General features: G+C 43.0%; 1 protein-coding gene across 1 annotated transcript; it reads right to left on the bottom strand.

Annotated features, from left to right (window-relative positions):
- Positions 1 to 6559: 6559 nt before the first annotated feature.
- On the bottom strand, positions 6560 to 12673 carry LOC135517577 (volume-regulated anion channel subunit LRRC8D-like). Its single transcript, XM_064942009.1, has 2 exons — positions 11830 to 12673; positions 6560 to 10447 (listed from the first exon to the last, which is right to left on the bottom strand). The coding sequence occupies exon 2, from the start codon at positions 10443 to 10445 to the stop codon at positions 7890 to 7892; it is 2556 nt and encodes an 851-aa protein (XP_064798081.1). The 5' UTR covers positions 10446 to 10447; positions 11830 to 12673; the 3' UTR covers positions 6560 to 7889.
- Between the last annotated feature and the right edge of the window lie 239 nt (positions 12674 to 12912).

Below are 12912 nucleotides of genomic sequence, written 5' to 3'. Positions count from 1 at the left end.
GTTTACATTTTTGGTCAGTGTATTTTGTCTATGGCTGCGTTACAGGTAGACTTGGCTATGTGACATAGATGCAGAAAGTTAACAGCACAGTGGGTCGATTTCTGCAACAGCTAAGAGAGTTGAGGCTCAACTTCTCAGCTGGTTTTGTCCCATGCACATAAGTCTTGCATCTCACTCATCTAAATAGCTGCGATGCTACTCGTGGCAATTTCGCTGTCTACATTTAACACAGGCAGCCCTATTCTTTTGCCCAATTATTGGATAACTATCTGATTGGTCAAAATACCAATTAGTGCAGCATTTCTCAAACTCGGTCGTCAGGACCCTAAGGTGCACACGTTTTGGTTTTAGCCCTAACACTACACAGCTGATTGAAATGATCCAATTTGGATGATTAGTTGATTATTTGAATCAGCTGTGTAGTGCTAGGACAAAAACCAAGGACCGAGTTAGGGAAACCCTGAATTAGCGGCAAAAGGATCGTTATTTGGCTGCCTGCGTAAACGCAGCCATTGATGGAAAGATTGCTGTCGTTAATTAACTCGGGGCTTGATTCAATCCGTAGCCCTGAAGATTTGCGCTACTCTGCATTCAATAATATCTATTGAAATAATTTCCAACTGAAAAATTTAAAAAGTCCACAGTTAAGTTGGGTGTTTGTGCATGAAATTTTCCACATAAAACAAAATGACTACAAGTCCCCAACTACTTGATATCTAATGGATCTTTCACACTCAAGTCAAACAGGTATTCTGTATTAGTTTAGGATCAGCAAAGTGGAGATGTTGTTTGCTACCTTCACCAGCTGGGGGAGGCCCGTCAGGAAGTCCCAGGACCCAATTGCACAGGGCGGGGTTGAGACCAGGGCCTTATTAAGCTTAATGATAAGCTTGGAGGGTACGATGGTGTTGAATGCTGAGCTGTAGTCAATGAACAGCATTCGTACATAGGTATTCCTCCTGTCCAGATGGGATAGGGCAGTGTGATGGTGATTGTATTGTCTGTGGACCTAAACAAATTGAAGTGGGTCTAGAGTGTCACTCTAGGGGGTCTAGAGTGACAGGTAAGGTGGAGGTGATATGACCCTTGACTAGTCTCACAAAGCACTTTATAATGACAGAAGTGAGTGTTACATTTAGTTCAGTTACCTTAGCATTCTTGGGTACAGGAACAATGGTGGCCATCTTGAAGCATGTGGGGACAGCTGACTGGGATAGGGAGAGATTAAAAAGCAAGCAAGACGTCGGTGTCCATGACGTGGCTGGTTTTCCTTTTGTAGTCCGTGATTGTGTCTCGTGTCTGAGACGTTGAATTACGACGCCACTTTGTCTCCATACGAACATGTTGCTTGTTTCATTGCCTTGCAGAGGGTATAACTACACTGTTTGTATTCAGCCATATTCCCAGTCACCTTTCCATGATTAAATGTGATGGGTCACGCTTTCAATTTTGTGCGAATGCCGCCATCTATCCACAGTTTCTGGTTAGGGTAGGTTTTAATAGTCACAGTGGGTACAACATCCCCTATACACTTCCTTATAAACTCACTCACCGAATCAGCGTATACGTCAACGTTATTCTCTGAGGCTACCCGGAACATATCCCAGTCCGTGTGATCAAAACAATCTTGAAGCGTGGATTCCGATTGGTCAGACCAGCGTTGAATAGTCCTGAGCACGGGTACTTCCTGTTTGAGTTTCTGCCTATAGGACAGGAAGAGCAAAATGGAGTCATGGTCAGATTTTCAGAAAGGAGGGTGGGGGAGGGCCTTGTATGCATCATGAAAGATAGAGTAGCAGTGATCCAGTGTTTTTACATCACGACTGCTACAGTCAATATGCTGATAGAATGTAGGTAGCCTTGTCCTCAAATTTGATTTGTTAAAATCCACAGCTACAATAAATGCAGCCTCAGGATATATGGTTTCCAGTTTGCATAAAGTCCAATGAAGTTCCTTGAGGGCCATCGTGGTATTGGCTTGAGGGGGGATATACACGGCTGTGACAATAACCCAAGAGAATTCCCTTGGGAGATAATATGGCCGGCATTTGATTGTGAGGAATTCTAGGTCAGGTGCGAAAAAGGACTTGAGTTCCTGTATGTTGTTACAATTACACCATGTGTTGTTAATCATGAAACGTACACCCCCGCCCTTCTTCTTCCAGGAGATATGTTTATTCCTGTCGGTGCGACGCCATAAGAATCCAGGTGGCTGTATCGTCTAAGACAGCATATCCTGAGAGAGCCATGTTTCTGTGAAACAGAGTATATTACAATCCCTGATGTCTCTCTGGAAAGCAACCCTTGCCCTGATTTCGTCGATCTTGTTCTCTAGAGACTGGACATTAGCGAGTAATATACTCGGAAGTGGTGTGTGGTGTGCGTCTTTCTCTTTTCCAGCGGCGTTGTTTTGGGTCAACCTCTGGAATCAGTTAAAATGCCCTGGGTAGTTCAGACAAAGGATCCGTTTCGGGAAAGTCGTATTCCTGGTCGTAGTGCTGGTAAGTTGACATCGCTCTGATATCCAATAGTTCTTGCCGGCTCTAAGTAATAACACTTAATATTTTCAGGGCTAACAATGTAAGAAACAATACAGAGAAAAACTAAACACTGCAAAGTTTCCTAAGAACTAGAAGCGAGGCTTTTCAGGCTTTGAAGTTAGGTAGGGTAGGGTTGGTATACAGAAGATAGCCCTATTTGGTAAAAGACCATATCCTGGCAAGAACAGCTCAAATAAGCAAAGAGAAATTACAGTCCATCATTACATTAAGACATGAAGGTCAGTCAATCCAGAAAAGTTCAAGAACTTTGAAGGTTTCTTAAAGTGGAGTCGCAAAAACCATTGAGCGCTATGATGAAACTGGCTCTCATGAGTACCACCACAGGAAAGGAAGACCCAGAGTTACCTCTGCTGCCGAGGATAAGTTCATTATGGTTACCAGCCTCAGAAATCGGCAATCAGTTGAGTAAAGGAAAAGCAGCTAACAAGTGCTCAGCATATGTGGGAACTCCTTAAAGACTGTTAAAATATATTTTGATTTGTTCAACACTTTCTGGATTACTACATGCTTCCATATGTGTTATTTCATAGTTTTGATGTCTTCACTATTATTTAAATGATGGTGCCTTGCTGCAGTCGCTAGCTGCAGCGAACTGAAAAGAGGAGTGACCCAGGGATGCGTGTGCTTTGGGGACCTTTTACAGAATGTGACTGGCAGAACTGATGTTGTATGTGGAGGATGAGGGCGGCAGTAGATATCTCAGATAGGGGGGAGTGAGGCCTAAAAGGGTTTTATAAATAAGCATCAATCAGTGGGTCTTGCGATGGGTATACATAGATGACCAGTTTACAGACAAGTATAGAGTGCAGTGATGTCCTATAAGGAGCATTGGTGGCAAATCTGATGGCCGAATTGTAAAGAACATTTAGCCTTTCGAGTGGAACCTTACCTGACGATCTATAAATTACTTCTCCGTAATTTGGCATGAATAGGATGGTCATCTGAATCAGGGTTAGTTTGGCAGCTGGGGTGAAAAAGGAACGATTACGACAGAGGAAACCAAGTCTAGACTTAACTTTAGCCTGCAGCTTTGATATGTGCTGACAGAAGGACCGTCTAGCCATACTCCCAAGTACTTGTACCCAAGTACCTCAAGCTCTAAACCCTCGGCGTTAGTAATCACACCTGTGGGGAGAGGGGAATTCTTCTTACCAAACCACATGACCTTTGTTTTGGAGGTGTTCAGAACAAGATTAAGGGCAGAGAAAGTTTGTTGGACACTAAGAAAGCTTTGTTGCAGAGCATTTTACACAAAATCCGGAGAGGGGCCAGCTGAGTATAAGACTGTATCATCTGCATATAAATGGATGAGAGAGCCTTCTATTACCTGATCTATGTTGTATATGTAAATTGAGAAGAGTGTGGGGCCTAGGATCGAGCCATGTGCTTCTTGTCAGTAACAACCACATCATCAACTTTAAGGGACATGGGCAGCTGTGAGGAGGAGGGTTTATTCTCCAGGTCTTTAACCGTTTTCTAGAACTTCTTGGGGTTCGACCCAGAGAGAGAACTGCTCCTTAAAGTAACTAACTTTGACTGTCCGGACTGCCTGAGTGCACTTATTTCTCATTTGTCTGAACAAGAGCCAGTCAGTATGTGTGTGCTGAGCCTTTCACCAAATGCAATTCTTGAGGTGGAGTAACTCTGCAAGACCACAGTCGAACCTGGGACTGAACCTGTTTTTAATTCTCATTTTCTTTATGGGGGTGTGTTTGTTAACAATACCACTGAAAATATCAAAAAAGAAGGTCCAAGCATCTTCGACAGAGGGGATCAAGCTGATTCTATACCCATTTACAGAGGCCAGATCAAGAAGGAAGGGTTGCTCATGAAAGTTTTTAGCAAGCGTCTATGACAAGTCAGGATAAGTCGTTTCACTGAGCAGCCATTGCGAACACAGGCTATAAAACAGTGATCACTCAGGTCATTACAGAAAACACCAGACTGATACCTATCAGGATTATTTGTGAGGATAACATTGAGGAGAGTAGCCTTTTCTGGGGTTTTGGAGTCATACCTTGTGGGATTATTAATAATCTGAGAAAGATTGATTGAGTCCCATTGCTTTAGGACTTGTTAAGGTGGTTTAAGCATGTCCCAGCTTAGGTCACCTAGCAGGACAAATTCAGATTTAGTTTAAGGGGCCAGGAGAGAGCTTAGCGCAGGTAGGGTACAGGCCGGTGCTGATTATAGTTTACGTTAGCTACCTGGCCATACATAATAATAACTAGCTAGCTACCAATTAATGTTATTGCATGAATTATTCTTGCTGGCATATTTGCGTTTAAAAAAACAAAACAAACATCTTTATTTTTTTTTTTTACCCCTTTTTCATGGTATCCAATTATTGTAGTAGCTACTATCTTGTCTCATCGCTACAATTCCCGTACGGGCTCAGGAGAGACAAAGGTTGAAAGTCATGCATCCTCCGATACACAACCCATCCAACCCGGAAGCCAGCCGCACCAATGTGCCAGAGGAAACACTGTGTACCTGGCAACCTTGGTTAGCACACACTGCACCCGTCCCGCCACAGGAGTCACTGGTGCATGATGAGACAAGGACATCCCTACCGACCAAGCCCTCCCTAACCCAGACGACGCTAGGCCAATTGTGCGTTGCCCCACAGACCTCCCAGTCGCGGCCGGTTACGACAGAGCCTGGGCGCGAACCCAGAGTCTCTGATGGCACAGCTGGCGCTGCATTACAGCACCCTTAACCACTGCGCCACCCAATTCTCTGCATGACTTCCTCCTTTTGTAGGAGTTATATCCAGGGACACAGCAGTATGACTTTTGACTATGTTGCCTAGGTTTCCGGCCTCTGTTTCCCTCCCTGGTCCTCATTTTCATTTCGCCGGAAGTGACATGTCGTGTGAATTAAGTGAATCTCCATTTTCTTTTTCACGATTGGCTGATCCCTCCCAATGACCCAATTGGACATGACTCCAACAAGGTCACCAGGAGGGATCAGCCAGTGAAGTTGGAAGTCCCACCCAGCTGACTACATTAAAATGGTGGAAGCCCTCAATAGTGCTGTACATGTTAAAACGGCCTTATGGCCACTAGAGGCCTCTATCATTCTCTATGGGTGGATGGGAGCAGCATATCTGTGGCTTGCTTTTAATGCCATTATTAGCTACAATAAAGTGTAACCGGGTGCAGCAGCAAGCAAATGTCCAACAAAGTGCTGGAGTTTTTTGCCATCATCCTTGAAAGGAGATAAAGAAAGTCACACACAAAACTCAACTTGACTATGATATTGAATTACCAAGGTACTGGCAAGATAGTGTTCTCAGCAAAGCCTGAATTGATCTCATCTGCCCTATTGTCAGAGTTACAGGCAATAACTTCGAGATTGTATTTCAAAAGATGCTTTTTTAATTCAAATTTCCCTATTGTTTTGGCATGACATCATCCTTAAAGATGTTATGTACATTGTACCTTTGCTTGATCAAGGAAATTCAGTTAATGTAATATATATATATATATATATTAGAAGTGGTGTACAATATCACAGTAAAACAGCATTAAGCAGTCTCACAAAGTAAGGCATAGGGCTGTTGTAGAATCTGTCAGTCCGAGATTAATCGGGTAGATCTGCCACTGACATGGCCTCTCATCTGAGGCAGACATTTGTTGTCATCCTGGGATTTTGCAAGCAGTCCTTTGCTTTTAATGCCATTATTAGCTACAATAAAGTGTAACCGGGTGCAGCAGCAAGCAAATGTCCAACAAAGTGCTGGAGTTTTTTGCCATCATCCTTGAAAGGAGATAAAGAAAGTCACACACAAGCCCACAGAGAGCCCACAAGCCCACAACCCCTTTGCACAGCCCTATACTGTGCAAAGGACTCCAGGGACTGCAAGGCCAGGTTGCACATCGTTGGCTCTTCTCAAGTTGGTTGTGTTGGTGGGCTGTGAGACCTGGGTGCCATAAATAATGTCCAATTACCATTGAGAAATGCGTTGAAACAGAGAGTGACAAGAACTGGAAAAGTTTATCTAAAATCTAGCTTTATTGTGCCATAAATTAACGGACTTTGAGCGTATGATCAGTAATTTGGTATGGTAGCAAATGTGAACAGTTCATGTACAGTACAGAAATACATAGACAAAAAGCAATAACAATCTTTGTCCAATTGTTCTCTCCCTTTTGTCAAACCTCATCCCTTTTCAATCACACATCTTTAAAAAAAAAAATAGGTTTAGTATGGTCTGTGATAGGCGAGTGCAATCCATGGAAAACATTCAACAATCTATGAGAAAAGCAAATATTGTTTATGCAAAGTACTCCCAATTTCAAGCGTAATCCCCAAGAGGAGGTAAAAGTTCAGATTGTATCTTTTATTCCCCCGGTGAACTGAGTATGATCACATAGGCAAGACTGTGCCGAAGCAGTTCTAAACAGTTCCCAGTAGACTGAGGATCTCCCCCCCTTCTCTTATCAACACACGACAACTGTCACTCCGTTGACAGACCAATGTCTCGGCTGCAGGATGTCATCGAAGCAAATTAATGAAACGTTATTTAAACAAAAGTGAATTACCATTGAAAGGAGAGCATTGATTCTCTCATTGAATGGTGATGTGAATAATGACAGTGAATGTTTAGGCAAACATGCTGTTTGGGCCTTTCTTATTAAAGCCCTCACTGAGAAATAGCAGCAGTTGAGGTTGAAAAGCTATTGCCCACAGTTAACATTATACCTGAGTACCTAATACAATATATATTAATAAGTCAGAAATTCAATTCCCATTAACAATATTATGCGATAATGCCCTAGGAAGCAACTGAAAGCGTTTTTAAAATCCTGAACATTCTTAAATATTTGAACAAAAATACTACTTTGAAACGATAAATGCAAAACGTCATTAAGTGATTATAGTGCTCTGCAGTCTGCATTCTCTCTCACTTTATTCAGTTAAAAGGGTCAAGGAACAAGCCATATTGTGAAATTTATAATCAATAAAATGTGGTTCAATACCCTGTGAAAGTAACCACCACTTCCTCTTTACTTCCGGGTCATGTCACCATATCTTTTCAATGGGCTTGAAGTTATATAATCAAATTCGTGAAAACAGGGTCCTTTAAGAAATACATCAACTCATATTCATGTTATGGATGAATTCACTTCTGCCAGATGCCTTTTATGAAATATTTGGCTTGAAGACCATTGTGCTACGTTTTTGCCCAAAAGTTCAAACACTACAAGGCTACTTCCTGGTGAACAATATCTTAATTTCATGGCGTATTGCTTCAGTGAGTTATAATATACATTTCAGTTAGTCACTGTACTGTAAGGGTTTAAAATATCAGCGATTATGAGGCTATAAACCACTCGCAAAGGACACATTGGTCTCCCGACTGATGCTCTCCTTTACTTCTATGGGTAAAGTGTCAAAAAGGTGGTCCTCGACAATGAGGCAGTTTTTACGTAGAAGGCGACAGTTCCCCAGCAGCGAGGGAAGGCGGTCCAGACTGTTTCCCCTCAGCTCCAGCTGAGCGAGCTGCACCAACTGACACACAGTCTCAGGCAGGGTGGTGAGGCCATTGTTGCTCAGACACAGGACCTTCAGCTTGGTGCACCTGAACAGCTGCTTGGGCAGCGCCTCCACCTTGTTTGCATTAATGGCGAAGTGCTGGAGGTTCTGCAGGAGACCCACGTCTGGCGGGATCACTGTGATGGAGTTCTGACTGACGTCAAGATACCTCAGCTTGGGGAGGTGGAACAGAGCCGGCGGGAGCATCTCCAGTTTGTTGTGCGATAGGTGAAGTGACTCCAAACATTTGACTTGGCCTATGGAGGCTGGAATGGTGATGATTTTGTTGTGCCACAGTTTGAGGCAGGTCAACCTCTTGAGGTGCTGAAAGCTGATGATCTCCTCAATGGTGCGAATGTTGTTGGATTTGAGATCCAGCTCTTGAAGGTTGGTTAAGCTGAAAATAGCATGGGGGATCCTCTCCAGCTCACAGTTGTGCAACTCCAGATCGGCAAGGTTAGTCATCTTCTTGAGGCTGTTCAGTACCAGTAGTTTAGTACCATCATTGTGCACCACCAGTTTGATCAGGTGTGGGGACAGCTCAGTTAGACTTGAAGGCATCTTGGTGAGGTTGCTCTTCAGATACAATGCCTTGAGATGTTTTAAATCTCGCATGGACTCTAGTCCTATAATTTTGTTGTGTTCTGAGCTTAAATTCCCTACCAAGTTAAGCTCCCTCAAACTTCTCAACAAATAAACCCATGTGGGGATCTCAGCGACATCTGTGAACTTGACATGAAGGCAGCGGAGGTGGTCACGGAGAAAGACAAAGGCTGTCTGCTCAACTTTGGCAGGGCAGTGGCAGAGGTGCAGCTCATGCATACTGGTCATTTGGGAAATCTTTGCCGAAAACCTGACCTCAGGAATTAGTTCTAGTTTAAGTATTTCCAGGTCGGTGAGATCAAACACTGCATTGGGGAGACCAGAGAGCATGAAGAGGTGGAGCTCCTGCTGGTCTTGGGCATTTCGGGTCACAAGCTGTCTGAGCTTCTCAAATGTCCACTCGTGGTTCAGACTGATCTCCCTCAGCTTGTTCTCGCTGACCTCCGAGAGGAAGACACCAAACCGTTTGGAATACAGCTGGTCGTACTGATCGACCATGTGCAGAAGGAACGCAAAGTCATTCTTCACATCAGGAATGTCACTGAAGCTACTCTCCTCTCTGACCTTCTCAAATGAGTACTCTTTAAGGGGGCGCCTGAAAAGCCAGTGGAGGGAATACAAGCAGACCATCCCATAGATCAATATGAGGGCCATGTAGCTGAGGAGGAGCTTTCTCAGCATGAACGCCATGTTGTGGGTACAAAAGAACTGCTTATATCCGGTTAAGTGTTTGATATCAGGCTCACATTTGTGGCGAAAGTTGATGGCAGCCATAAAGGTTGACGTATATGACAGAATCAAAATGAACTTGACCGTTTTGACCACGGTCTGAGCTACGTAGAGCTTGTAGATGAAATCGCTGTCCTCCACATGGGCACGGAATTTTCTCACCTTCTCAAAAAGAGCCTTGGCCTGCTCTCCATCCTTCTTGTCCAGGATAGTCATACTTGGTGCCTCAGCAACAGGCGTATCTGCTGAGAACTTGACTCCTGTATTCCCAAGCATAGGAGTAGATGTGTTGGCAGCTTTTTCGTCTTTATTTTCCTGTGATAACTCTCTCTGTGCTGAAGTGGTGCCAGTCAGTCTCTGCTTGTTCTCCTCAGAATCCTCACAGGCTGTCTCGGACAAAGCCTTTGTAGTCCATGGAGACTCAAAGCACCGTCCGAGAATGGACACAAAGTGTTCAATCTTTGAGCTTGTCTTGGGGTATTTGAACCAGAAGTTACTACTGACCATAAGCACAAGGGTGTGGATGAGGGTGAGGTACGGGAAGTACTTTGAGTACCAGGGCAAGGCAACATGGTAACACATTTGGTTGACAAAGATGTACTGCTGATAATCTAAATTGGTTCGGATCCCTGTGGGCTCAGGTTGCTGCATTTTGCTCTCTCGCTTCACAAAGATGGGCTGGGTGTTGTGGATCTCGTGTACTGCACTGTCTGGTAGATCTTTGGTGGGCATTGGTGTAGCAAGCACTGTCGTCATACTAACTGCTGATGAGGTGGTTTCTTGCTGACATTGGGTTGTGCCAGAGTTTGGCCTTGCCGCCGCCTCCTCCGCTTCTTCCAGGCAGGGAAGGCACGCCACCTGGTCCTTTGTGATCTGCATCGTCATGGCGAAGATGGACAACATGAGCATGACCACCCCCAGGTAGTCCATGAAGACGTCCCACCATGGTTTTAGGATTCGGTAGGTCGGCTGGGTGTCATTCAGCGATGCTAACTCAGTGATGGTAAACATTCCTGCAATGGAAGAAGACCGGGCATTTAGCTAGTATGGAAAGCACTTCTTTCTCAACCAATCTAATTAGAAAGAAATAAAACAAGCACTTCAAATGTGTGTTTTTGTTTGGAATCAAATCGATTTTTATTGGGAAATGTTTGTACTTGGTATGGTTATAAAGGTTAAAAAGGTAATAAAGGTTGACAGCATTATTTTTTAGAACCAAATTGAATGGTTCTCCATGACAAAGAGGCATATAAAACACAAAACGGCATGAGTAATGACATTGGCATATTACTCTCTCTCTCATGCATCTCTATAGAGAATTTGAAAACATCTGATGACAAAGCTTAGAGTCTACATCTGGGCCAGATTAGTTATGACATGTGGAAACTGGAATGGCAAAGGTTCCTCTAATGTTAGTCTACAGACTATTGCAAGTCATTGAGAAGATTATAATATTGGTGTGCCCTTTTAAGAAGCAATGGTAATTGTGCCCAGATTCAACATGTGGGAGCACTTCCTTCTCTGAGCCTTTTATCCCACGGTAAAAAAATAAAAAAAATGTTTAAAATTGTTTTATGACAGTGAATATACATTGCCCAAACTAGGTAGCCTAGATAATGATCATTACTCTTAATATTTATAACTGTTACAACACTATTAAGAGTTATTTTATGGCATACACTTTTCCTTACCAGTATTCTAAAACAAATATGGTACGCTTTACCAACCAATTAAACGTGATGATATTTGGTTTCATTCATAATTTCCTTTCATAGTTGAACTAAAGAATGACAGTAATATCAATACACAGTTTGATATTATAGGCTAGTATCCTATAGGCTATATTTATAACTATAGTATAATATGAATCAAAAATACTTGAAGGTGACATTCCAGTAAGAGGAAGCCATCATTAAAGACGTTTTGCATATCATAAAAGCAGAAGATCTGTAGGTGAGAGCGTGTAGTTGACCGTAGAGACAGCCCTGGTCTAAAAAAGAGAAGAGCAGAGAGACCAGTTGTGGAATACACCTAGGCTACTGATCGAACATATCATTTCATTTGGGAAATATAAACCATTAGACACATGTTAAAGTCTTAAGATTATTCTAGAGATCTTGCGCATTCATTTTCCTGTTGCTGTCTGACTCTGAGGTCAGGTGACTTGCTGTAACGTGGGGTAAAACTTCAACTGTAACTCAACTACAGCATGTGCCCAGAGTTAAACATTTACAGTGCGTTCCTTAACAATTTATATTATCTTGCCACTTGCGATAGCCTAAATAAACTACCCTGGGATAACCGAACAGTATGACAATCAACATCAAACAAATATACATTAGGATTTTACATTTTTTACAGCGTGGTAAATGCGAGAAAGAAATATCATACTTACTATCTTGTTTGACGTTATCTCTTAACAATTAGATTTCCGGCACTCCATTCCACTTTTACGGTCAAGACAGTTCCTTCCGACGGTTCAGATCAAATAATTAAACCATCATCTATGGAATTACTCTTGTGACCAATAATATTATGTCCGTGACAGTGCGAATATCAGCACCATTCTCAATACCCGCGGTTCTGCGTTGGCTACCTGATAAACATTAGCTACGTGAATAATATGCGCAGAACGTCTGCCTCCGTACGCATGTAATTCAAAGTAAAGGATAGTCCAACTTTAACATTAAAGCGCTATTACCGGCGTTTATGAGATGGTGGATGCCACAGATCAACGTCCTAAAGACACAACGTGCTTCTCTCAGATGCCACCAAATTCGAGATAGGCCTAATAATGAAAACTAGGGCACCACCTACTCTACTACGATTTGATCAAATGTTTCTCCCGCGTGAACATTCTGTTACAATATAACTCACTCGGAAACTTTGAACTGTAACCATCTGATCAGTAACTATGTAGCAATTACTACTTTTCAGTCTGTAAATGAATACATTGTATCCGGCACATCATATCTGCTGCCCCAGTAAACTACACAATGTAACAATCCTTGCGAGCTCTCTCCCTCGCGTCCTGTCTGTCTGTAGTTAGGCTAGATAGCCAGCCAAATTGTGAAATATGAAGACGTTAGAAATCTAGAACCCTTTTGGTGTAACTCGCTATCGACTGAAGTCATGCTGGATTTCCAGCTATGTCTGGATTTGGTTGCTTGCTGCACCGGTGCACTGCACACTGTTGAGGAAGTGTCTCTTGAGTATGGTACAGGTTCCAACCGGTCCAGGCTAGATCATGTAAAAAGAGTGGGCTACCCTCCTCTCAACCCTTGTACTCTCAGAGGAAGTGAATAAAAACAAGTCCATGGAGTGCCAGGCAGGGGCGGACTGGGACAAAAATTCAACCCTGGCATTTTAGCCACACCAGCCCACATCACCGTACAACTTTTACTTTACCAGTCACCAGTGAAACATAGTCCTACTCCTTTTTTTGACCAGCTCATGTTTAAAAGACAAATACAACATG

Source organism: Oncorhynchus masou, chromosome 3, assembly GCF_036934945.1.
Source record: "Oncorhynchus masou masou isolate Uvic2021 chromosome 3, UVic_Omas_1.1, whole genome shotgun sequence".
NCBI lineage: Eukaryota > Metazoa > Chordata > Actinopteri > Salmoniformes > Salmonidae > Oncorhynchus > Oncorhynchus masou.
Note: the sequence above shows the minus strand (reverse complement) of the source record. Positions and strands in the feature narration are given on the sequence as shown.